Source organism: Theobroma cacao, chromosome 10, assembly GCF_000208745.1.
Source record: "Theobroma cacao cultivar B97-61/B2 chromosome 10, Criollo_cocoa_genome_V2, whole genome shotgun sequence".
Lineage (NCBI taxonomy): Eukaryota > Viridiplantae > Streptophyta > Magnoliopsida > Malvales > Malvaceae > Theobroma > Theobroma cacao.
This window is the reverse complement of record NC_030859.1, coordinates 1045361-1072847: the sequence shown is the minus strand read 5'-3', so window position 1 is coordinate 1072847 and position 27487 is coordinate 1045361. Positions and strand designations below refer to the sequence as shown.

Below are 27487 nucleotides of genomic sequence, written 5' to 3'. Positions count from 1 at the left end.
TTATCTTGTAAAGAAAATATAACAAATGTTATTTCCAACAATTGCCTTATGTATACATGAAATTTGACAAGACGTGCTGATTAACTTCAATTACTAAATAAGTATTTAATTAGATAAAATAAAATAATAGGGATTGATCAATTGGATTGTAAATAAATAAATAACTTAATTAAGTATGATAAAAATATAAAACTTTGTTGAATTTTTAAGGTTTTTACATTTCTTTTTCAATTACAGTTATTTTGTCCAAAGCCAGGCCACATGCATGTCACTGGCTTCCCTCTAAGTGCATTGGAAGGGAGAAAAGGTATAAAACATGGCTCATCTCTACCACTACTGCTTGTCCTATTATTTTCTCTTTCCTGTTGAAAACTATTGTGACCTCCATTATTAATACACAGAAGCTTTGTTGCTCCACTTGTTCTGCCTTTTTTTATGCTCGATTTCCTCTGAAAGTATTTAGTTTTATTTTTGAATATTTCAACAAAATTTAATTATAAAAAAGCATATAATTCAGAAACTTTTTTATTAATTTAGCGAATCTCTTATAGTAACATTTATGCATCAGAAGCTACGAAAATTAATTTAATAGTAATAATTTAGTACCATAAAACTTGCAATGTAGTTTCCTTTTTAGAAATGGAAGTCTTCTCCCTGCAGCTGGAGCCAACAACCAAAGACAAGTTTTTCTAGATCACCGTCTCAGACGGGATCTCTTAAGTCAACTATTGAATTAATCGTACTAAAAGCGGTCTGGATTCATGAAATTATAAAATTTCATTAATTCTTGGAAGTGTTGTTCCTTATTCTTGGTCTGAAAGTCTAAAAGCGGGATCTCTTAATGTTGTTCCTTTCTTGGAAATGATCGACTTGGGTTTGAACAATTTCTCAGGGAGTCTTGCAAATATAGTAGGCATTCCTTTTCCAAATCTTCGACACTTCAATATTGGACAAAATCAATTAATTGGATCTATTTCAAAGTCAATATCTAATATGTCTAATCTGGAGTTATTTCACATCAATGTGACTGGTATCAGTGGATCTGTTCCTAAAGATTTGGGAAACCTCAAGAATCTTGAATGGTTCAACATAGGCGACAACTACTTTGGAAATGGGAAGGCAAGAGACTTGGATTTTCTTTCCTCTTTGAGCAATTGTAGCCTATTACAATTTTTGAATCTACAGAGTAATCGATTAGGTGGCTTATTGCCACCATCCATAGGCAACTTATCAATCCAGCTCAGCATACTTCATATGGGATGGAACTAGATCTCTGGAAATATTCCGGATGAAATTGGTAATCTTGTGGGCCTAAATCTTCTAGATATGAGGATAACTGCCCCAACGGGTACCCTTCCAACTTCTATTGGGAAGCTTCAAAATCTTGAAAGATTGTTCATTGGTTGGAATAACTTTTTTGGTGAAATCCCATCCTTTATTGGTAACTTTTCTCGTTTGTTTGATCTTCAATTATATAATAACAATTTTGAAGGAAGAATTCCACTTGCCCTTAGAAATTGCAAAAATATGCAAAACTTGGATATTGTCGAAAACAAACTTAGCGGTAGTACACCAGATCAACTGTTTGGTGCTCTTACAAATTTGATTGTAGTTAACATGTCTTACAACTCATTGACCAGTCCCCTTCCATCAGATTTTGGTAATCTAAAGAACTTGGTAGAATTATATGTTTATGAAAATAAATTGTCTGGTGAAATTTCAAAGACACTTGGTGAGTGTTATGAATTAGCAGCATTTGATATGGTAGGAAACTTCTTCCAAGGTAGCATTCCCTTGTCTTTTGGCTTTTTGAGATCTCTTGAATTATTAAATCTTTCTCACAACAATCTATCAGGTACCATACCACATAAACTAGAAAAACTTCCATTTTTAAGCAGTTTGAACCTTTCTTTCAATCACCGAGGGTGAAGTTCCGAAAAGAGGGGTTTTCAATAAATCTAATGGATTTTCAATTGTGGGAAACAAAAATCTTTGTGGAGGGATACCTGAAATAAAGCTCCCAAAGTGCATAAATCCGAAGCCAAGGAAAAAGGGGAATGCTCTATCGACCAAAGCCATCATTATTTTGATCCTTGGCATTCTAATTGCCTCTATTTTGGTCGTGCTTCTTTTCATTTGTTGTTGCAGAAAAAGGTCTGGAAAGAAGTTTATCCCTACAGCTTTGTTGGGTCATAGCTACTTGCGAGTATCCTACAAAGAGCTTCTGCAAGCAACTGGTGGTTTTTCATCTTCCAACTTGATTGGTGTGGGAAGTTTTGGCTCTGTGTATAAAGGAGTTCTTCATCGGCAAGAAAAACCTGTTGCAGTGAAGGTACTAAACCTTCAAAACCGTGGCGCTGCAAAGAGCTTCACGGTTGAATGCAAGGCTTTGAGGAAAGTTCGACATCGGAATCTTCTCAAAATTAAAACTTCCTGCTCAAGCATTGATTACCAAGGCAATGATTTCAAGGCTTTAGTTTTCGAATTCATCCCTAAGGGTAGTTTGGACAGTTGGCTTCATGAGCAACATGAGTCAAGGTATTTGAACTTTGTTCAAAGGTTAGACATAGCCATTGATGTAGCCAACGCAGTAGATAACCTTCATCATAATTGTGAGGCGGTAATTGTCCACTGTGATCTAAAGCCTTCCAATGTTCTTCTTGATGATGACATGGTTGCACATGTCACCGATTTTGGATTGGCTAAGCTCCTGTCTAGCGACACAGACACTATGGGTAATGATCAAGCAAGTTCCTCAGTGATGAAAGGAACAATTGGTTATGTTCCCTCAGGTAAAATTTTATAAATCTCTCTTCTGTTGAAAATCATAATTGTAATTTAACGAAATCTTATTGATTTAATTTATAATTTGTAACATTGCTATTTTCATGTTAACAACTATTAAATTTCTTATTAAATAAGTTGCACAATCTCAAATCTCAACTCGTAATTAGAGCTAAAAACAAATGGTTGGCATTAAAAGAAGTATTGACATCATAACAAATTGCTGCAGAATATGGTATGGGTGGGGCTGTGTCTCCAGAAGGTGATATATACAGCTATGGGATTCTGCTCTTGGAGATGATCACCGGAAGGAGGCCAACGGATGCTATGTTTCATGGCGGCTTAAACCTTCACAATTTCTGTAACATGGCACTACCTGAACGGTTGAAGGAGATTCTCGATTCTCGCTTGCTCGAACAAATTTGTGAAAACAATGAGAGATCCAGAAGTCAGCCGAACATGGAAGCAAAGATGTTGGAGAGTTTGGTTTCTTTCGCTAAAGTAGGAGTTGCGTGCTCTGCAGAAGCACCTGGTGAAAGAATGGGAATCAAAGATGCTATCACAGAACTACTTGCAACCAAGGCAAGGTTGCTTCGGACTGGGATCCATGGAAGGGACAGGAGATAGGCAGCAGCCATTGGTGACTCAGAATAAACTTTTAGTCCTTGTTTTGTGTCAATAATTCATATTTGAACTTTGTTTTGCATGTCTTAAAATCGTTTAAACTAGGATTGTCTGTAAAAATTTAAATTTCTGCAAAATCTTGTTCTCAATTTGTATTTTCTGGCTTCCTTGATAGATCAAAGATATGTATAAAACTTTGAAATCTTGTTTAACACCTCGAAAATTTCTTAAAGAGTAAAATTAAATTGGTAAAAAAGAACCAGCAGTAGTTATACTAAAACAATGACTCTGGATAACGTCTCCTTTCCTCTTAATTTTCTTCCTCAAAGAGTTGTATATATGAAAGAACTCGGTCAAGACTTAATGAGGTCCTGCTTTCCATATTGTTCCAGAGCTCAACTTGATTAAAACAAAAAAAAAAACTGTAACTCCCTTGACAAACTCTGCGTAAAGTTATTATTGGTAGTAAATAAGTTCATTTTAGCATTTCATAAGAAACAAAGAACTTAGAAATTTGAAACATTTTTATTAGAAGTGAAAGGATATTTTTGAGTTCATTTCATAGGCAGGGTTCTCCTCAGGTTTTTCTTTTGCCTTTGATCTTTTGTAACAGTGAGTACCTCTCATCTGTTACCTGCAGTTGCTGTTCCTATGGCTGACATGCCTTCTTTTGTACTTACTAATTAATTATAATGAATGGCTTAGCAAAACAAAAAAAAAAAAAGAAGTAAAAGGAGATTAAACCCTTTTATTTTTTATTAGATGTGACCTATCACATCACAATAAATTCCTTATCATTAGTTTTTAGTGTGTTTAGTAAGCACATCATGATAAATTTAATGTACATGTGAAGTTATCACTGCATATAAAATGCATTACACTTCGATTTCATAATAAGTATTCAATTAGATAAAATAAAAGAATAGAATTGACCCATTGGATTGCAAATAAAAAAAAAACTTGATTAAGTAGGATAAAAATATAAAACTTTGTTGAATTTTTAAGGTTTTATGTTTTTTTCTCAATTACAGTTATTTTGTCAAAAGCCAAACCATGTGTATGTCATTAGCTTCCCACTAAGTGTACTGGGAGGGAGAAAGGGTCTGGAAACGTGGCCTTTCTCTACCACTACTCCTTGTCCTATAATTTTCTCTTTCCTGTTGAAAACTATTGTGGCCTCCATTGTTAATATACAGAATCTTTTTTTTTTTTGAAAGGAATATACAGAAGCTTTGATGCTCCACTTGTTCTGCTTCTTTCGTGCTCGATTTCCTCTGAAAGTATTTAGTTTTATTTTTGAATATTTCAACAAAATTTAATTGTAAAACAGCATATAATTCAGAAACTTTTTTTATTATTTTAACGTTTCTCTTGTAGTAACATTTATGCAGCTGAAGCTATGAGCATTTAATTTAATAGTAATAATTTATGTAGTTCCCCTTTTAGTGAGGGAAGTCTTGTCCATGCAGCTGGAGCCAACATATCCTTCAGCCAAAGACATGTTCTTCTTGCCCACCGTCTTAGATGGTGTCTCTTATGTCAACTATAGACTAGATATGAAAGTGATCAGTGTTGAAATAGTCGTGCTAAAAGCGGTCTAGATTCATGTAATTATAAAATTTCATTAATTCTTGGAAGTGTAGTTCCTTATTCTTGGTCTGAAAAGTCAAAAACAAAAGAGAAGACAAAGTTCAGTTTCAAAGTGTTTTTTTGTAGCGAAGACCTGTCCTTTTTGGGAGAAGACTTACACAATCAATGGTATTTTTCCAACGTTCTAATCTTCCATGTGGACCTCTCATGGATGAAATTTCCAGGTGGGGCAAAGGGGTAGTCCTTAGCTATACTGCCAAGGCCTAGCCAACCAATTCTGAATCCTTTTTTAGATGTGGTAAGAGAATTGGGAGGACATGGACAGTGACTAAACCTGCTTGTTGCTGAATTCAATTCCTCTCCCCGGCAAATTTTCTTCAAAGAAAATGGGTAATTCATGGTTAGGAAACATAAGCATCCTTCACATTAACTTGTTTGTTTGCTTTGTTATTGTCCTCAGCTTATTTCTACCAGGATCCCTGAAATTTGCATTGGCCTTGGGGAACGAAACTGACAGAATAGCTTTGCTTTCTATAAAGGATCAGCTTGTTGGTTCTTATCCAGGAGCTCTCGTTTCATGGAATGCTTCTCTCCACTTCTGTGAGTGGCAAGGTGTTACATGTGGTCCTCGCCACCAGAGGGTCACTGCTCTGGAGTTGCCTGGTTTGAAACTAGCTGGGTCGTTATCTCCTTCGATTGGCAATTTAACCTTCCTCAGAAAATTTAATCTGTCTGATAATAGATTGCATGGTAACATACCCAAGGAAGTTGGCTACCTTAGGCGGTTGCGTGTTCTTCACTTGTCTCAAAATAATCTCCATGGAGAAATTCCTGTAGAGCTTGCCAATTGCTCAAAACTCCAAGGGATTGTTTTGTTGTATAATAACCTCACTGGTGAAGTTCCTTTCCAATTGGGTGATTTGTCGCAACTCATCAGACTCTCCTTGGGTGCCAACAATTTAGTTGGGAGTATTCCATCTTCTTTAGGAAACCTTTCATCATTGCAGGATCTCTCTCTTTCTTCTAATCATTTTAAGGGAAATATCCCAGATGCTCTAGGCGGGGCCGTAAACTTGAGATATCTTTTTCTCGCTAGCAACAGCCTAAACGGTACTCTTCCTCTCTCAATTCACAATCTTTCTTCCTTAGAAATGATTGAGATGGCTACAAACAATTTCTCAGGGAGTCTTGCAGCTGTAATAGGCCTTCCTTTTCCAAATCTTCGATACTTTAGTATTGGAGAAAATCAATTAATTGGAACTATTCCGAAGTCAATATCTAATATGTCTAATCTGGAGATATTCGACATTGCCATGAATGGTATCAGTGGATCTGTTCCTAACGATTTGGGAAACCTCAAGAATTTTCAAGAGTTAATCATTGGGCACAACTTCTTCGGAAATGGGAAAACAGGAGACCTAGATTTTCTTTCTTCTTTGAGTAATTGTACCCAATTACAAATTTTGGAACTAGAGGGGAATCGATTAGGTGGCCTGCTGCCAAAATCCATAGGCAATTTATCAATCCAGCTCAGCATGATTTTTATGGGATTTAATCAGATCTCAGGAAATATTCCTGAAGGGATTGGCAATCTTTTCAGCCTAACTCTTTTCCATATGCCGAGAAATGCCCTATCAGGCACCCTTCCAACTTCTATTGGGAAGCTTCAAAATCTTGAAAGATTGTTTCTCAGCTCTAATAACTTTTCAGGTGAAATCCCATCCATCATTGGTAATCTCTCTCTTTTGTTTGAACTTCAATTACATAATAACAATTTTGAAGGAAGAATTCCACTTGCCCTTAGAAATTGCAAAAAAATGCAAAAGTTGTTTCTTTCCGGAAATAAACTTAGCGGTAATGTACCAGATCATCTATTTGGTGCTTTTACAAGTTTGATTTTGGTTTACATTTCTAGCAACTCATTGATCGGTCCCCTTCCATCAGATTTGGGTAATCTAACGAACTTAGTAGAATTATTTATTTCTGAAAATAAATTTTCTGGTGAAATTCCGAAGTCACTTGGTGAGTGTTCTGGACTAAGGACACTTGATATGGCAAGAAACTTCTTCCAAGGTAGCATTCCCTTGTCTTTTGGCTCTTTGAAATCTCTTGAAATTTTAAATCTTTCCCACAATAGTCTGTCAGGTACCATACCACATGAACTTGAAAAACTTCCATTTTTAAGCAATTTGAACCTTTCTTTTAATCACTTGGAGGGTGAAGTTCCGAAAGGAGGGGCTTTCAATAAATCAAGTGGATTTTCAATTGGGGGAAACAAAAATCTCTGTGGAGGGATACCTGAAATAAAGCTCCCAAAGTGCATCAATCAGGAGCCAAGGAAAAAGGGCAATGCTTTGTCGACCAAAGCCATCATTGTTATGATCCTTGGCATTCTAATTGCCTTTATTTTGGTTGTCCTTCTTTTCGTTCGTTGTTGCAAATTTAGGTCTGGAAAGAAGCTTATCCCTGCAACTTTGTTTGGTGATGGCTACTTGCGGGTATCCTACAAAGAGCTTCTGCAAGCAACGGGTGGTTTTGCATCTTCCAACTTGATTGGTATGGGAAGTTTTGGCTCTGTCTATAAAGGAGTTCTTAATCAGCAAGAAAAACCAGTTGCAGTGAAGGTACTTAACCTTCAAAACCGTGGCGCTGCAAAGAGCTTCACGACTGAATGCAAGGCTTTAAGGAAAGTTCGACATCGGAATCTTCTCAAAATTATAACTTCCTGCTCAAGCATTGATTACCAAGGCAATGATTTCAAGGCTTTAGTTTTCGAATTCATCCCTAATGGGAGTTTGGACAGTTGGCTTCATGAGCAACATGAGTCAAGGTATTTGAACTTTGTTCAAAGGTTAGACATAGCCATAGATGTAGCCAATGCAATAGATTACCTTCATCACAATTGTGAGGCAGTAATTGTCCATTGTGATCTAAAGCCTACCAATGTTCTTCTTGATGATGACATGGTTGCACATGTCAGTGATTTTGGATTGGCTAAGCTTCTGTCTAGCGACACAGACAATATGGGTAATAATCAAACAGGTTCGTCAATGATGAAAGGAACAATTGGTTATGTTCCCCCAGGTAAAATTCTATATCTCCCTTTATCTTTCAATTTCATAGTCGTCATCTAATGAAATCTTAATAATTTAACATGTACAAAATCCTAGCGATTTTACTTATAATGTGTACGATTGCTGTCTATCAACGATCATTAAACCTCCCATTGAATAAGTTGAAAACTCTCATGTCTCAACTCTTAATTAGAGCTAAAAGCAGATGGTTGGCATTACAAGAAGTATTAAGTTTATAACAAATTGTTGCAGAATACGGCATGGGCGGGGCAGTGTCTCCAGAAGGTGATATATATAGCTATGGGATTCTGCTCTTGGAGATGATCACGGGAAGAAGGCCAACGGATGGTATGTTTCATGGCGGCTTAAGCCTTCACAATTTCTGTAACATGGCACTGCCTGATCGGCCGAAAGAGATTCTCGATTTTCGCTTACTCGAACAAATTAGTGAAAATAAGGAGAGATTAACTAATCTTCCGAACATGGAGCGAGAGATGTTGGAGAGTTTGGTTTCTTTCACTAAAATAGGAGTCGCATGCTCTGCAGAAGCACCTGGTGAAAGAATGGGAATCAAAGATGCTATTACACAACTACCTGCAATCAAGGCAGGGTTGCTTGGCACGGGAATCCATGGAAGAAACAGGAGATAGGCAGCAGCAGCTGGTGAATCAGAAGCAAACATCTACGCAATGTTTTGTATCTATAATGGATATTTGAACTTTGTTTTGCATTTGTTCAAATCCTTTAAACTAGGATTGTCTACAGAGATTTCAAAAGACTTGGCTATGGAAAGTGATATTTAAGTTTATGGTGTGAAATTCATATTTATATTTATCTCCTTTTATCCTTGTTTGATTCCGAAGTCGAAATTTTCCGTTGGCTTAATTACAGAATGAGAGATAATCAATTCCAAGCTTTGTCCAACATGATGAATCGAAGCTTAGTAAGTATAAATGAATCAGCCAACCTGGAGCCACTTGCTTTGGGAGACAAATCAACAGAATCCATTCTATTTCATCACTCAAAATACTTAACAGCCACAGAATGTGTTAAGAAGAACTAGAGATAACAGTTAATCTATCGTGCTTGATCCTTACTTTAGCGCAACATGCTATAAATTAACTATAGTAATATCCGATTTTATATCTTCAACAAGACACACAGCAACAGATACTGTCCGTGGGTAGAACCTTATTTTATAGACAATCCTTGGTAAGAACAGAAATAATTTCTTCTAAAAACATGGAAAAACTGTAATATCCCTCACAAAATATTTATTATAAAACATTTAAATTCATTAAGCTATAGTTTTATAAAAATAATAAGTAGATATTATTTTAGTATTTTATTTATTTACAGTTATGACTTTTGGTGCCTTAATAATTAGAAAATAAAAGAAAGGGTTTTTTAGTAAATAAAGAAGTTTAATTAAAGTCAGTTTATTTCTCACGTTTAAGTTAGTTGGATTAAGGGTCAGTTTATTTCACGTTTAAGTTAGTGGATAGGTTAGTTTAAGAATAGATAGAAACTAACGTCAGTTTGTTCATCAGACTCAAACAACAGGCAGTCAAAAGAGCTTGATACCAGGGAAGAAGAAAGATAGAGAAAAGGGAAAGAAATTACTGATTAAGGTATGTTTGGGATTATATTTTCATAGTTTGGGTATAAAAGGTTCTGAATTATTTGTATCCCCTTACCTTTTATTCAAGTCCGGTACTTTTTCGATGACTTTCCGGTGGCATGATGGGTACCAATGGAAGGGTCTTGAAAAGTTATTTCCAATGGTTTTTGTAGCATCTTGTTTGGCTTTGTGGTTAGGAAGATATGAATTTTTGAAGTTAATTAGAAATCTGATTTTTAACAGTTTTGACAGTCCGATTTTGGGTCATCGGAACTCCATATTCCGGCAACGTTTTTGATCGTTTCTTTGAGCGCTTTTGTAGTATGAAATTAGATGTTTAATTTGGCATCATGGCTCGGTTAGAAGCTTCCTGTGTTAAGAGAATTGAAGCCTCAAATTAGGCCCATTGATACTGAAAATCTAGAAATCTGGATATTTTTGTGACGATTTTGAGAATTTTGGCTTTCGAAACTTGGGAATTTTGTGTTCTTTTTAATTGAAACAAATTTTGGTGTTGTAGTATGATATGAATACTTCATATTGGTATTGATTTCATCACTGAAAAATTTTCGAATTAAAAGTTACAAGTGCACAAAGCGGCCCAATTGGCCATTTGGATTCTGAAAATTTCAGAAAAAAAAATTTCTTTTAATCTTTTTTAAATTTTTTTAAAATTTGATTTTAATTAATATATGATAAATTCTGTTGTAAACTTCAAAAATACTGGATATGTGATTTCTACTATATTTTTATATCTAAAAGTATATATATTTACATTTTATAAATTTATTTCTTAAATTAATAAATTTTATTAAAATATCAAAAATTTATGAAAAATTTTAAATATGATTTTACAAGAGAAATTAGTGTTATTTCTCTATCTGAAATTAAAATCCTTACTGCTTTTATGATTTAAGTTTAATTCTCAACCTTATTGGAAATTTTGTTTAATTCAAAAATATATATAATAATAAAATATTATCTTACTAACAAAAAAATGTTTTTAAATTGTAATAGAAGTCGCTACACACCCTAAGTGCCTAGGATGGTCAACGAAAAGTCACCTTGTAGGATCTGTTTGCAAATTTAGTTCTGATTTTTGTATGTGTTTCTTGAAATATTAGGCTTCTATGAGGATTTTCGAAATTTCTACTTGAAAGTAAAATTAACAAGATCATATAAGTGACTGATATCCCTTCGGTGTTTTCACACCCTAAAAATTAGCCTTAATTTGAATTTGTACGTGAGATATAATATTTTGTCCTATGATTTATGAAAATCGGGTTGAACATGCAAAATGTATATGTATATGAGTTTATATATTGGATTTAGAATGTGATTTATACAAAACGTGATTTCTGATTTGAAAATTTGTTCATGACTTGGTATAATGTATACGTATATGTTTTTGCGAATATAAACATAAATATTTAGTCTGAAACGAATATGCTTTTGAGGTGTATGAGATATGCTTGGGAAATTTGATACACTGTTTTATGAATTTTGGATAATCTAAAAATATATATTTCTGTTTTGTCTCCTAGTATGGCTATGCTCTGACCCTGCCAATGGGGGTTAAATGTTGGTCATGTCGACATGTGTTCTGTGATTAGAGATCGATCTCCTAACTACACCACCAGTTACAGAATAGTAGTATTTGTGATATCTGTTTAGTGCAACCAATGATTGCTTTTGATATATTTTTGACTCGTGCCACTAGAGTTAATTGTGGTTCTATTTTTGACCTATGCCACAGGGATTAAGTGTGGTCGTAGCATATTACAGGAGACCATTAAGATTTAAAGTATTTGTTAAATATGTTTGTTCAGTTATCTGAAAGTAAAAATTTAAAGTATATGATTCTAAATAAGATTACCCAATATTTTGTCTTAGCATTTATAAATGATATTTTGGCCTAAATGTTTTAAGCATGCTTAATCTGACTGAAGGGATGTTAGTTACTTGTTGAGTAGTTTGACTCACTCCTTCCTCCAAATTTTTTTTTTAGAATGTGATTTGGTCAACTACGCGAGAATTTCGGAGAGTGATGTTTAATCTAGTAGCATTTAAATTGTTTAGAATTTATTTAAATATTATGAACATCGAATTATGTTAATTAGTATTCAGACTTTTATCTTGACTTAGTAGCTTTATGGTTTTGGAGATCTAATTCTAAATATTGTCGAATTATGATATTTGGAAATTCTATCGACAGATATAGTTTATAAATCACTAAATTCTTCAAGTATATCAGTCTCTTTTAATAATGGTTTAAGATATATGTTTTAGAGTCTTGCATGTCTGTAGGATTATACCTTACAGGTATGCGGCGTTTATCATGTCTCGGGTCTGGGGCGTGACAAAAACAATCAACTTCATAGGCAATCCTAGGTTAAGAATAGAAATAATTTCTTCTAAAAACATGGAAAAACAATCATCTTGACCTTTTTGAATATAGCGGCATAGGCAGGGAAGCAATCTTCCTAGAAAGAGAGATAAACATTTTCCCCACAACCACAATCAAGAACATCTGCAGGCTGTAAATGCTTGAGAGATTTAATCAAATTGATCTCACTTGTAGCTTGTGCTCCTAAACAACGTTTGGAAAAGCTTCATTAGAAAAAACTCTTCTCAGGTACATATATCTCATGAACTACTGGCTAACTCTATTAGCAGGCTTACCTGATCCTCTGATGCAAGAAAATTTTCTTGTAAGGAAACTCCTACAGCAGCTCTCAGCAACAAAATTTCATATAGTAACATCCTATTGCTATCATTTGCTCCTCGGATACCAACTTAATTGGAACAACGCAGAGTAAAAATTGACTAAGTACACAACCTTTCATAGAAACTAGTTCCGAAACAGCCTTATACCTATCCAGAATGCACCATCAGAATCTCCTTAAAACATCAGAGAGTGATCTACTTAAGCAAAATCTAACAGTCGTTTCAAAGCTGTAATCTTGAAGGAAAAGTGACAGGGGAGTCTAGAAAACCAGTTGCATTCACCAACAAATTGCAACAAGCAACCTCACATCAAGAATTTAGATCAAATATCGCCATTGACATTACTGTTGAACTGTGAGCATCTTCATTGGCAACAATCCGGCATGCAATTATGTGTGGCGGGAACTAACCTAAACTGCATTTATCTGTAAAAACAGTCTAAAGGCATTCTCTTTCAATCTTATCCAAGAATCAAGAAAACCAATAATCCTTAACTAGCAGCGAAAACCCAAATCAACCAACAAATTCACAACAAAACTTAGATTAATTATCACTTCATTGAACAAAAAATTTAACTTTATACAGCAAAAAAGCACGATTAACAGTCTGATCATTATCAAACATATGGAGAGTAATTCAATTCAGAAAAGCACAAACTTTATATATAAAAGAAAGCCAATTTACAAACAAGATATTAAAATACGTGCTCAATTACACAAATTTCAATTCAGAAAAAGAAAAAAAAATGGATCTGACCGTAGGATCATCACCACTTGCTATCATAATCAACAATCTCGGAATCGGTGACCGATCTAGAGTGCTGAACTGTAGACCATCCGATCGAGTCGATCCAATCTTCCTTCTCGTTTTCCGAATCCGTAACGAAATACATAGTCTAGTTCCCATCTTTCTGATAAGTCAATTATATTTGAGATGATCAAAGGTCCTAGATTCAGCAATTATATTACATCAAATTAATATATATCTTCCTAACTTGATTAAAGTAACTTTTCTCTTTGTCAATTTACTTTAAAAAATTAGACAAGACTATGGAGAAATTTTCCTACTGGCTGGATTGATTAAGTATATTCTATACAATTGATAATATGAACAATTTAAATTTCCATAAAGCGGATTCCACCAAAAGTTTGGGATAACTCTTAGGCTTATATGCAATTGAGTTCCAATATTTTTAATTTGCATCCATTGAGCCTGAAGTTCTTTTATTGCATCCAATTGAACTTTCGTCTCATAAAATATAATGGACTTTACCCCAAGTGATAACTATCATATTTTATAAATGTTAATAAGATATGTTGATTACACGGAATATCGATTGATGATGTGACCAATCATATAAGCAGAAATTCCTAATCATCGTTCCTTGTTGGGTTTGGTTAGCTTGCTTGGAAACTTCACATAAACAAAATTCCACATCAGCATTTATTGTGTTTAGTCAATAAGTCTTCCGGTAAATTTCATGTATACAACAAGGGATAACTGTTACAGGATAATATCTGTTATATTTCAAGTTAGAGATAAGAGCTCAATTGAAAAAAAAAAATTTAAAATATTCAATTAGATACATATATAAAAAAACCTTAACTTGTTTTTTAAAAAACTAGAAAAAATACCTTATAGTAACATTCATAGGTTAGAAGCTGTCACAATTTAATTTAATAGTATAATTAGTTCCCTTCTGGTAAGAGAAGTCTTCTCCCTACAGCTGGAGCCTACATGTCCTTCAGCCAAAGATATGTTTTCCTGGACTGCCGTGTTAGCCAGATTTAAGGGCGGCCCAGTAAGGTTAAAAGTTTAAAGCGACTATCATATATTTTTTAAATAATTAATATAAATCATTAATCAAAATTTTTAATTTAAATAAATTAATTATTACATAAAATAAAAATAATATAATAATATGATATAAACTCTAAATTAAAATAAAAAATCTGTAAATATTAGAACAATAATACTTAATTGTTAAATACTTATTACAAACCGTAAATAAGGTTTACAGTTTTATAAAGATATTAACATAATAGACTTCTTATTTATTCTTTGAAGGAAAATTGAAGTTAAAAAGAAGAAGGAAGAATGAGCAAATAAGAAAAGAAGAATGCCAAAATAGATACTATACATTGAAAAAAATATAATTGATTTTATATAAAAGAAAAAAATAGTTGTTGAAATTTGTTAAATATGTTAATTGGAAATAGGAAAAAAAAGTAAAAAAAAAATTATTGAAAATGATTAAATACAAATAACTGTTAGCTGATTAGAAATAAAAGAAATAATTAAGAATTAATAGCATTCTAGAAATTAAGAAATGATAGAAAATTAAAATTTATTAACCACATAATTAGAAAAGTGAGAAAATAGATAATTTTATTAATTATTAATTATTTTTATATATTTTTAAATTTTTATATATTTTTAATATAATTAATTATATTATAAAATTATAAAACCTTTTCAAATTTGAAGCCTCTCCAAATTAGGGGCCTAAAACCCTTGTTTGGGTGGCTTTACCCAAGGACCGGCCCTGCCAGGATTGTTAAGTCAACTGCAGACTAGCTATGGAAAGTGATCAATGTTGAACTAAACGTACTAAAAGCAGGCTAAATCAGGGTCGGCCCTTGGGTAAAGCTACCCAAGCAAGAGCTTTAAGCTTCCAATTTAGAGAGATTTTATAATTTTATAATATAATTATTATATTAAAAATATATAAAATTTAAAAAAATATTAAAATAAAAAATAATTAATAAAATTATTTGTTTTCTCACTTCCTTAATTATGTGTTTAATAAATCTTAATTTTTTATCACTTTCTAATTTCTAAAATACTATATTATTTTCAATCAACTAACGATCATATGTATTTAATTATCTGTAATAATTATTTTTTTTCTTACTTATTCTTGCTCTTTCCAATCAACATATTTAATGATTTCTAACAACTATTTTTTTTCCTATAGATAAAACCAATTATTTCTTTTTCAATATATAATATCTACTTTTAAATTCTTCTTTTCTCATTTGCTCTTTCTTCTTTCTTCTTTTAAATTCAATTTTCCTCCAAAAAATACATAAGAAGTTCGTTATATTATTATCTTTATAAAGCCGTGAACATCATTTGCTGTTTGTAATAAGTATTCAACAATTAGGTACTATTATTCTAATATTTACAGACTTTTTTACTTTAATTTTTAATTTGTATTATATTGTTATATTATCTTTATTTTATGTGATATTTGATTTATTTGAATTAAAAATTTTGATTGTTGATTTTGTATTAACCATTTAGAAAATATACAAAATTTTGCATCTCAAAAAGTTAAAAAAATAAAAATTTAATAATTTTTTTAATTTTAATAAAAAAATATCTCATTGAATATTTCGTTTTAAGCTTTTAAACTTATTGAGTTACTCTAAATACATGTACTTACAAAATTTCATTAATTCTTGGAAGTGTAGTTCCTTATTCTTGGTCTGAAAAGTCAAAAACAAAACAGAACACAAAGTTCAGTGGCGTATGCATGGAATGTATGGGGGGAGTGTTATCTTGTAGCGAAGACCCGTCCTCTTCCGGTGAAGACTTTCAGAGCACAATGTTATTTCTTTCAACGTTCTGATTTTCCATCTCTGTTTACATAGGTGTGGACCTTTCATGGATGGAAATTTCCTGCTGAGAACGTATGGCTGAACCAATGAACATTTAGAGCGTCGTTTTACCACCACACTGAGAACATAGACCCGGCATCAACACCTTGTTTTGCTAATGCATCAGCAAATGAGTTCCCTGCACATAAGGTATGGACAATGGATACATTAAAGACCTTGATTATGACTGCTAGGCTGAATTTTTCCTTGTCTATTTAATTAGATGTTCAGATTTGATGAAATTTCCAGGCGGTGTGAATGTTGCTTTAACTACTCTTGGAAATTATTACCGTTTAACAAAATTGGTGTCATTGTCTCAGCTAAATGTGTATTTGTACTGTTGGACCTGCCTGTTGTTCATTCACTTCTTTTCCCAAATTTCTTTTCTTCAGAAAAAATGGGTAATTCATGCTTAGAAAACTTTTGCTGTAAGAATAACTTTCTCCTTTGCACTGTTATACTAAGCTTGGTATCAGGATCCCTGAAATTTGCATTGGCCTTGGGGAACGAAACCGACAGATTAGCCTTGCTTTCTCTGAAGGATCAGCTTGCTGGTGGTTCACCGGATGCTCTAAATTCATGGAATGCTTCTCTCCACTTCTGCGAGTGGCAAGGTGTTATATGTGGTCGTCGGCACCAAAGAGTAATTGCTCTGAATTTGTCCGGCCTTCGGTTAAGCGGATCAATATCACCTTCAATAGGCAATTTAACCTTTCTCCGAGGAATTAATCTATCTTGGAATAGGTTGCAAGGTAACATTCCTAAGGAACTTGGTCGTCTAAGGCGGCTTCGTGCTCTTTATCTCTATATAAATAGGCTCCAAGGTCAAATCCCTGTAGAGATTACCAATTGCTCAAACCTCCAGATAATCATTTTAAACACCAACAGACTCACAGGAGGAGTTCCATCTTGGTTTGGCCTTATGCCGTGGCTCGTCAGACTTTCTCTTGCTGTCAACCGTTTCACAGGGAGTATTCCAGCAGCTTTAGGGAACATTTCATCATTGAATCATATCACACTGGCAATAAATCATTTGGAGGGAAGAATCCCTGAGGCTCTGAGTAGGGCATCAAACTTGAAGTTTCTTCTCTTGGGTAAAAATAACTTGTCTGGCACTATTCCTCCTTCACTTTACAATCTTTCGTCTATGGAATTTATGGACATGCATATGAACAAATTATCTGGCAATCTTGTGCCTGAAATAGACATTGCTTTTCCAAATCTTCAGGTTTTTGTTATTGGAGACAACCGATTCACCGGAACTATTCCAAGGTCAATTGCAAATATCTCAAGCCTGCAACAGTTTGACATCTATTCAAACGGATTCAGTGGATCCGTTCCTGACAATCTTGGAAACCTAAATAATCTTCAACTGTTGGTCCTTGACTACAACAACCTTGGAAGTGGGAAAGCAGGAGACCTTGACTTTATTTCTTCTTTAAGCAACTGCAGCCTATTGGAAACATTGGTTATACATAAAAATAGATTTGGAGGGAGGTTACCAGACTCCATAGCTAATTTATCAATACGGCTAAGAGTTCTTTATATGGGAGAGAATCAGATCACTGGAAGTCTTCCCGAAGGAATTGGTAATCTTGTTAACCTCAATGACATCAACATGGGGAATCTTTTCCTTACAGGCAACATTCCTGTTTCCATGGGAAAGCTTCAAAATCTTGAAGGATTGTCTCTCCCTTCAAATCATTTGTCTGGCAAAATCCCATCCTCTGTTGGTAATCTCTCTCGACTGTCTAAACTTGATTTGTCCAATAACAATTTTGAAGGAAGAATTCTGCAGTCACTGGCGAATTGCGACAGAATGGAGCAGTTGGACCTTTCACAAAACAAACTCAATGGTAGTATACCAAATCAGTTATTTGGTGCTTTCAAAAGTTTGTTTTATCTTAACCTGTCTCACAACTCTTTCACTGGTCTCCTTCCTTTAGATTTGGGAAATTTGAAGAATCTTGTACAATTATTTCTTGATAATAACAAATTCTTTGGTGAAATTCCCAGCAATCTTGGTCAGAGTTCAGGATTACGTATCCTCTACATGCAAGGAAACTCATTTCAAGTTAGCATTCCTACATCTTTCGGTTCTTTGAGATCTCTCGAAATCTTAGATTTTTCCAGTAACAACTTGTCTGGCAACATACCACTTGAACTTGAAACACTTCGATTTTTAGTGAGTTTAAACCTTTCTTTTAACCAGTTGGAGGGTGAAGTCCCAAAACAAGGGGTTTTCAAAAATGTTAGTGGATTTTCTTTTATGGGAAACAAGAAACTCTGTGGTGGGATTCTTCAACTAGAGCTTCCAAAGTGCTTTGATAAGGAACCGAAGAAAAGGGCAAATGTTCTGTCAACCAAAGTCATAACCATGATCATCCTTAGCGTCCTCATTGCATCTTTTTTGGCTGTGTTTCTTGTTAATCTTTGTTGGAAACGAAGGTCCAGAATGGAACTTAACCCGGTAGCTTTGTTGGGTGATGGCTACTTGCGTGTATCCTACAAAGAGCTTCTTCAAGCCACAGGAAGTTTCGCTTCCTCCAACTTGATTGGTGGTGGAGCTTTTGGCTCTGTATATAAAGGAGTACTTCATCAACAAGAAAAGCCTGTTGCAGTGAAGGTACTGAATCTTCAAAACCATAGGGTTGCACAAAGTTTCATGGCTGAATGCAAGGTGTTAAGAAAAGTTCGACATAGGAATATTGTCAAAGTTATTACTTCTTGCTCAAGCATTGATTACCGAGGCAATGATTTCAAGGCCTTGGTTTTCGAATTCATGCCTAATGGGAGTTTGGAAAGCTGGCTGCATGAGCATTCCGAATCAAAGTATTTGAACTTTGTTCAAAGGTTGGAGATAGCTATAGATGTGGCCAATGCAATAGATTACCTTCATCATGATTGTGAAACGATGATTGTTCACCGTGATCTAAAGTCTACCAATGTTCTTCTCGATGATGAAATGGTCGCACATGTCAGTGATTTTGGATTGTCTAGGCTTGTATCTAGCCACTCACGCAATATGGGAATGGGTGATACAAATTCCTCATTGATCAAGGGAACAATAGGTTATGTCGCCCCAGGTAAGTTTCTTCCGTTCTTGCCTTATTATTGTTCGTTCCTTGTTTTGTCAATTTCGAAGTGATTTGGCTTATTATAACATTTTGCAGAATATGGCATGGGAGGGGTAGCGTCTCCAGAAGGTGATATTTACAGCTATGGGATTTTGCTCCTGGAGATGATAACCGGAAGGAGACCGACAGATGGCATGTTTCACAACTGCTTAAGCCTTCACAGTTTCTGTAAGATGGCACTACCGGAACAGTTTAAGGAGATTATTGATTTTCGCTTGCTTGAACAAATGGGTGAAGACATGGAGAGAATAAGTCGTCAACAGGAAGCAAAGATATTGGAGTGTTTGGTTTCTTTCACCAAGATCGGAGTTGCATGCTCCGCAGAAGTACCTGCTGAAAGAATGAGAATCAAAGACGCCATCACAGGGCTAGAAGCAACCAAGGCAAGGTTGATCCACAGGACGGGACATATGTAGGCCAATTCAGCTGGTCAATTGAAATTATGTTTTCTCGATGTTTAATCGTCTTTGTTTTGTACCAATAACTGATATTTACGCTTTCTTTTCCTATGAACTAGATTGTCTGTAGAACTTTAGGAAGAATTGGCAAAGTTAGATATAGTTATGGTCTGAATTTCATATCTTAGCAACACACAAGTCAGCAAACACGGTTTGAGGGTAGAACATGATTTTACAGACAGTCCTCAGTGAGTGAAGAACTAATTTCTTCTACAAACATGGAAAAACAGTCAACCCGACCTTTTTTAATATAGCAGCTTAGGCTGGGAAGAAATATTCCAGAAATGGCAATCTTGCACAACAGCAATATGTGGAAGCAATATTCAAGGAACGACAGATAAAACTGGAAGCTCATCAAAATCAACTTAATGGTCTCCATCTATCTTACTGAATCAAAGATTTGTTTCATGCCATCAATAAATTGGAAACAGCTTGTAAACTCTCATGTGAATGTAAATGCTTGGCTCATGTCTAAGCTTGGGGCAACACCAGATAATCAATAAACATTTTCCCCCACAACAACAGTCAAAACATCCTGTAGGCTATACATGTTTAAGACATTCAATGAGCTTGATCTCGGTCGTAGCTTGTGCTCACAAACAATGTTCGAAAAAGCTTCATTGCAAAATATTTTCTCTGTTTCAATAAGTACAGTCATTGGAAATGTCTTCTTATCAATACCATTTCTCATTAGAGATAATAAGAAGATATGCAGAGGTCCTGGAACTATTGTATGCCTGCCCTGTCCTAGACTACAATAAACAAGGACGTGTTCTCGCTCTTTAGTCATCATTGTACCAATATTACATGAACTACTTGCTAACTCAGTATAGCAGGCTTACTTACTCCTCTGCTACAAGACAAATTTCTTATAAATAAACTCCTAAAGCAGCTGTCAGTTACAAAACATATAGCAACATCCTAGAGCTAATGTTTGCTCCTCCATCACCAACTTAATTGGAACAACACAGAGTTCACTACATCATAATCGTGAATACAAAACCTTTTATATAAGCTAGTTTCAAAATCTCCTTATCCCTATAGAAAATCCACCATCAGAATCTCCCCAAAACATCAGAGAGTGGTCTGCTTAAGCAAAATCTAACAATCATTTCAAAGCTGTAATCTTGAAGGAAAAGTGACAGGGGAGTCCAGAAAACCAGTTGCATTCACCAACAAATTGCAACAAGCAACCTCACATCAAGAATTCAGATCAAATATCGCCATTGACATTACTTTTGAACTATGAGCATCTTCATTGGCATAATCCAGTATGCCATTTTGTGTGGCGGGAACTAATCTAAACTGCATTTATCTGTAAAACAGTCTAAAGGAATTCTCTTTCAATCTAATCCAAGAATCAAGAAAATCAATCATCCTTAACTAACAGCGAAAACCCAAATCAACCAACAAATTCACAACAAAAATCAGATTAATTATCACTTCAGTGAACAAAAAATTAACTTTAGAAAGCAAAAAAGCACGATTAACAGTCTGATCATTACCAAACATATGGAGAGTAGTTTAACTCAGAAAAGCACAAACTTTATATAAAAAAGAAAGCAAATTTACAAACACCAGATTACAAAACGTGCTCAATTACACAAATTTCAATTTAGAAAAAGAAAAAAATGGATCTGACCGTAAGATCATCACCGCTTGCTATCATAATCAACGATCTCGGAATCGGTGACTGATCTAGAGTGCTGCACTATGGACCGTCCGATCGAGTTGATCCAATCTTCCTTCTCTTTCTCCGAATCCGCAATGAAATACATGGTCTCGTTCCTCGTCGAGAGCTCGAAAGCGTACTGCTTGTTCAGAATATCTTCGGCTCCCTTCACGGTTAAACAGGAAGCCACCGGGATCACGCCACGTGGACGAGAACCGCGTGTGATAGTCGATTCCTTGAACCAGAACAGCTTCCCTTGTTTCAAAACGAACCACCGGCGACGCCAGGTCTTTATGTACTCGCCTTGCTTCGTCAACCAGCCGGTTCGTTCCGGATTCGACCAGAATTCGACGCCGTCGTAGTCGTTCGGTTTCTCCGTTAGCGCTGTCGCGGCCCGCCATAGGCTCGCCATAGCTTTGATTTGGATCGTCGGAGGTTTCGAAGAGTTCAGACGGACAGACAGACAGACAGAGTTACTTTGGCTTTGTGTGACTCTGTCTTTTTGCAGATTTCTTTTATTTTTAATTGCTTTTGATAAATATATTTTTTAATATTATTATTTTATTATATCTACTTATTTTTTATGGAATGAACTTTATGATATATTCCTTTTATTTTTTTTAATTTTTTAAAGAATTTTAACGTTGGGAATTTTATTTTCATTTAATTTAATATAATTCACGTTTAGAGTTTTAGTCTTTAATTTATTTATATTTTCAATTACTTTTACTGTCACAAGTGAGAGTAATAATAATTAAATTATAATTAAATATGTAAAATAAAATCACAAATATATTAACAGGTAATTTTAAATTAAAAGAAATTCATTAAGTATTATCTTAAATCATATATTTTCATTTTAATATATTATTCTTATCAATTTGAAAAACAAATAATATTTTAATTTCAATTTTCTTTCATAAAAATAATTATTTTTGTGGAAAAGCTCTACAAGCATTAATTAACATTTTCCATAACAATTTATGATATCAATCTATGAATATATATTGGTCAAGAACTTGATGACTGATAGCCCATAAGCCATAAGAACATTGGGAGCATTACCTTTTCCTTTGGGACAAAATGTCTTGTAAAAAATGACAACCCCATGATTGAATCACCTTCTTCTAACCTAAAGCAAGCCTGGTTTTGTCCCTTCCATTTGATTTGTTTTGGCATTTTGTTTGTAAAATCCTATCAATGGATAATTAGACCATTGTTCTATGATCAAGTGACTTTGATCACAAAACTCTGAAAGAAAGAAATCAAGATAAAATGCATGCAGTTTGAGTTCCTGGGTTCTTAGATTAGCAATGGAAATGATAGGCATGGAGAAGTATCAGAAAACAAGAATGAAGAAAGAGGCAGTTGGAACATTGGCTGTTAATCATCATTTTGCTTGCTCCTCTGGGAGCTTATTTCTATAAACTCCTCCTTGATTGCCTGCAAGCCCCTGCTGACTTCTCTCATGTTCATTTCATTTCTGGGCTGTTCTGCAGAACATGTTGTTGTGGGAATATTAGAAACAAAAGAATATAAAACTAGTAAAAGCAGTAATTGGTTTGAGGTGTGATATCACTGTCTTTAAGAATAATTTTCGCCCCTTCGGAGTATAAAACTCGATGCAAAAAAACTGTAGCGGTTATCCTCCAGGATTCAACAAACCTTTACTTATAATTTGTACAAACTATTAAGGGATGACAGGAACAGCAGAAAGAAAAAGCAGAAAACCCAGCAGAGAAGCTTAAGAGAAGAGGCAGAGAAGCATTGTGGGATCCAGGATTTCCATCACTTGTTCTGGTATAGCTTTCTTTGCAAAGTTGTGGAGGTTTGATCCATCTTTGAATATGTCATCTGTTGGTCTTCTTCCAGTAAACATCTCCAACAACAGGATCCCATAACTATAAACATCACCATAAGTAGACACTGCTCCACCCACGGCATATTCTGCACATTGAAAGCAATAAATAATAGGTCACGCAGAAGTGAAAAGAACAGAAATATTGCGAAGAAAACCACTTCTTTGGTACATTAAAAAATTCTGGGAGAGGAATTTCAGGCTTCATTAGCATATTTTCTCTTGTTGTTGGCTGCATATGCTTAGATTGATTACTACTGATTAAAAGCTTCAGTTTCTACTGCCAACAAGCTTGTTTGGAGAATTGGTTTCTGTCTATGTTTTAAGTTTTTGGGATTATCCAGTTTCTTGTTTTGGATTGAGTTCCCTTGAATCTGAAGAAGCTTTGACTATTTCTAGTTAATTTTTGTAAATTTTATCAGGAAGTTCAATCCCCCTTTTTCTCCAGGTCAGAGAAAGATAAACATGCCTGGAGCAATATAACCAATGGATCCTCGTTCACCGATTGAACTGGTTTGGTTTTGAGAGTACGTATCTGTGCATTGTGTAAGGAACTTTGCTAGACCAGAATCACTTACATGTGCACAAAAATCAGCATCAAGAAGAACATTACTTGGTTTTAAGTCACAGTGGATGATTGGAGTGTGGCAGTGGTGATGTAGATATTCCGGTGCAGAGGCCACATCTATGGCAATATTTAATCTCTGGAAAATATTCAGCTTCAGTTGTCGATGATGCTCATTTGTTTTCAAGTGCAGCCAGTTCCCTAGACTCCCATTTGGGATGAACTGGAGATTGTTGCCTCTAAAATCCACACTCGAGCAAGAACCTAAGATTTGACAAGATTTCGATGTCGAATTGTCCTCAAAGCTTCACATTCAGCAATGTAGACCTTGATTGCTCCCTTCTGCTGAAGGTTGGGCACCTTGACTGCAATAGTTCTACCATCATTGAGCATCCCTTTGAACACAGAGCCAAAGCTACCAACACCTATCAAATTTGCTGGGGAAAACCCATCAGTCGCTTTGTGCAGGTCCTTGTAGGTAATGTCTGAATGCCAATCATCCGAGTGAGACGTAGGAGAAGGTTTCTTTCTTGAAATTTTTATTAAATAAAAAGTCAAAATGAATGATAGTAGAGCAAAACATAAAACAACACTAACCGTAATTATTGCGAGTTTAAGAGTGAAAGATTTTCCTTCTTTTCCTGACTTCTGCTTTGGGCAAGGAGGTAGTTGCAGAGAAAAGATTCCCCCACAGGGCTTACTATTTCCCAAAAGAGAACTAGAACTAATATTTGTAAAGACTCCTTGTCTTGGTACTTCACCTTCAAAATTGTTGAAAGACAGATTCAGGTATTGCAGAAAGATAAATCCTTGTAGGAACTCTAGAATCTGTCCAGACAAGTTATTTCTTGAAAGATCAAGGTCTTGAAGACCTTTCAAAGAACTCAAACTTCCAGGAATTGTTCCTTCAAACAAGTTGCCCTCGTAAAAAGATGCTCCAAGCTTAGGCAATTGCCAAGTGTGCTGGGAATATTACCAGACAATCTGTTCTCTGACACATCAAATCCTTTTAGATTTTTCAGGTTTCCCACCTCAGGTGGTAAGGCGCCACTCAATGAGCTCTAGCAAGGTTTACAGATTTGGATAGAGAGGAAAGACCTATAACTTCTTTTGGAATGGTGCCCTTCAGGTTATTCTGAGAAAGGTTTAGCACTTGCAAATGCACACAGTTCCAAAGAGTCGAAGGAATTGTTCCTTCCAGGTTGTTTCCATCCAATCGAAGTTCAAACAGTTCAGTCATGTTGCCAATGGAGTGTGGGATATTCCTAGATAGTCTATTTCCATTCATGTACAGTTGTCTCAGACTAGAAAGTTTCCCTATTTCAATGGGGATTCCACCACTAATCATGTTATGGTCAATGTACAAACTATGCAATTTGACAAGGTTTTCAATTCCTGAATGAATGCTTCCATATATTTGATTGTTTCCTATTACCAGTGTTTTAAGGTCAGCAGAAAAATTACCTATAAAGTTTGACTACACTCCACCAAAATTGTTACTATCTATACCCAACAGCTGTAATTTGCTACAGTTGATCAATGAATTCAGGAAACTCAAATCATCAGCCTCTCTACTTCCAAGTCTGTTGCGCCCAACATTTAGCCTTTGCAGGTTCTTAATGCTCCCTAGATCAGTAGGCATTCTCCCAACAAAATAGTTATCTGGGAAATCAATCTGTAGAAGACCTGTTGCATTGGATAATGTAGGTGGAATTGGTCCTGTAAATCGATTTACTCCAACTGCAAATATTTGAAGATTTGGAAAATTAGTACCCAAACTTTGCGGAAAGCTCCCTGTCAGTTTGTTATCTGCTGCTGCAAAAATACTGATCACTGAGAGGTTGAGAATTGAGGCGGGGATGATACCAGAGAGATTGTTCGAACCAGCCTGAAGAAAGTTCAAACTTGCAAGCCGTCCGAGGTCATCAGGAATGCTTCCACCAAGATTATTTCGAGCTAGAGAAAGATTTAAGAGGGTAGAAAGGTTGCCTAGAAATGGTGTTATGCCTCCTGTTAAATTATTAGCAGCAATATGCAAAGCAATAACCTTGGGCAAATTGCTGAGCTCCTCTGGAATTCTTCCTGTGAGCTTATTGAAATTTAAATGGATGACTCTTGAGTTCTGAACAATTGCCGAGGCTGGCTGGAATTTCCCTTCCAAATGAGTTTTCTGCCAAGTAAAGATACTTTAATCTTAATAAACGGCCGATTTGTGGTAGGATTTCTCCATGAAAGTTGTTGTCCGCAAGGTTAAGGACTTGGAGGAAGGTGAGATTAGCTACGGAGGGAGAGAGCTTTCCTTGCAGTTTTCTTGATTGTAAGTCCAGTGCAGTTACTCGTCGCCGTCTGCGACTGTCATGTAACACCCTGCCAGTTGCAGAAATCAATAGAACTATTCCATGAACTCAAAACTTTCAAGGGATCTTCAGTGATCTCTTTCTTGAATGAAAGCAAGGCGAGTTGATCGGTTTCATTCCCAAGCAAGGCAGATGCACAGTTTGAGTGAAACAGAAAGAAGAGATGCAATACCCAAACTTTTGAGCTTTCCATTCATAGCCTTCTAGTCTCTAGTTTAGTGTGGATCAGGGAAGAAAGAAAAACTGCAGCAGGCTACTCCAGGAGTATACTTTAAACAGAAACTGACATAGCAATAAACCTTCCACTTGGGGTAGGTTCAATCATGTCTTAATTCAGAAAGTCAGAAGCCAGGCAGTTGGTTCTTTTCTGTCAATCTATTGATGTCAACATACAACAACATAAAATAAGGAAATTATCAGTGTGAAATCTAATTCTGCTGATGCTTGAGGAAAGTGACAAAATCCTCTGGTGAAAGAAAGAATTGTACCTTATGTCTAGAAGAATTGAAAACTTTAATTTAAGAGTATTAATTTACTCCTTTATGTGCCATGTCCAGTATTAAAACATATATTGATTATTACTAAAAGTTACCTCCTCAAATTAGCTTGAGAAAAGACAATTGGATCTGAATACTCTGGTAAAGAAGTATCTGCTAGACCTTTGAAGTTACTCAATGGCCATAATATTGTGGTTCGCACCAGCAATTTAAGGATGTCTGGTCTGTGGTATATATTGGTTAAGTAGGAGATTCCATTTAGTCAAAAAGAGATAAAAAGAAAATAAACCCAAAAGCAATCTTTCAGCCTCCAAAACCTTTTCTTGGTGGGTTTTCCTTAATAGATGTGAAAGATTGAGAGGAAAAATCTAATATTAAGTTTATATACAGTTGAGAAGCCGAAATTGCCGAACTTTAGCATATCATACCATTAAAAAAATTTGTTAAGGCCTAGGTGCAGATGTTGACTGATGCCTGTGGAAACATTAAATAAATTTTCTTGCTGTTTAAGCATGGCCTTTATTTTATATTATCTCTGAAACCATTGATGTCAGAAGCCACCACTTGTAGTTGTTTGTAAATTTCCCTTCAGTCTTTCAACTGTTAGAAAAGTTGAGAATCACCTACTCAGCATTAGCTCTTTTATTGATCAGCTAGCACATCCATATAATAACAAAAGAAAACCACAATGTAATGTGAAATGAAGAGATGAATTATTCCATTTCAAGTACTTGAAACCTTGAAGAGGTATAGGGAAAAATTTCAGTTTAAGAGAATTACATCTACAACTAAATATACACCAAAAAGAGAAAAAAATCTAAAATAAAAAACACATAGAGGGCCAGGGTTCAAATCCATGCA

The 27487-nt window shown here is 35.1% G+C and overlaps 5 protein-coding genes across 5 annotated transcripts; 3 read left to right on the top strand and 2 right to left on the bottom strand.

The window, feature by feature from the left end:
• On the top strand, nucleotides 994-3570 carry LOC18585903 (probable LRR receptor-like serine/threonine-protein kinase At3g47570). Its single transcript, XM_018128751.1, has 4 exons — nucleotides 994-1119; nucleotides 1270-1783; nucleotides 1902-2792; nucleotides 3014-3570. Exons 1-4 carry the CDS (start codon nucleotides 994-996, stop codon nucleotides 3409-3411), a joined length of 1929 nt encoding a protein of 642 aa, XP_017984240.1. The 3' UTR covers nucleotides 3412-3570.
• Nucleotides 5235-8878, top strand: LOC18585902 (putative receptor-like protein kinase At3g47110). Its single transcript, XM_018128660.1, has 2 exons — nucleotides 5235-8082; nucleotides 8325-8878. The coding sequence occupies exons 1-2, from the start codon at nucleotides 5385-5387 to the stop codon at nucleotides 8720-8722; spliced, it is 3096 nt and encodes a 1031-aa protein (XP_017984149.1). The 5' UTR covers nucleotides 5235-5384; the 3' UTR covers nucleotides 8723-8878.
• LOC18585901 (probable LRR receptor-like serine/threonine-protein kinase At3g47570) lies at nucleotides 17629-19834 on the top strand. Its single transcript, XM_018128750.1, has 2 exons — nucleotides 17629-19168; nucleotides 19256-19834. The coding sequence occupies exons 1-2, from the start codon at nucleotides 17629-17631 to the stop codon at nucleotides 19633-19635; spliced, it is 1920 nt and encodes a 639-aa protein (XP_017984239.1). The 3' UTR covers nucleotides 19636-19834.
• Nucleotides 21121-21857, bottom strand: LOC18585900 (pleckstrin homology domain-containing protein 1). Its single transcript, XM_007008969.2, has one exon. It carries the CDS (start codon nucleotides 21759-21761, stop codon nucleotides 21330-21332), a length of 432 nt encoding a protein of 143 aa, XP_007009031.1. The 5' UTR covers nucleotides 21762-21857; the 3' UTR covers nucleotides 21121-21329.
• On the bottom strand, nucleotides 23094-26454 carry LOC18585899 (probable LRR receptor-like serine/threonine-protein kinase At3g47570). Its single transcript, XM_018128749.1, has 8 exons — nucleotides 26429-26454; nucleotides 26055-26139; nucleotides 25282-25942; nucleotides 24848-25200; nucleotides 24419-24735; nucleotides 24084-24301; nucleotides 23677-24036; nucleotides 23094-23296 (listed from the first exon to the last, which is right to left on the bottom strand). The coding sequence occupies exons 1-8, from the start codon at nucleotides 26452-26454 to the stop codon at nucleotides 23094-23096; spliced, it is 2223 nt and encodes a 740-aa protein (XP_017984238.1).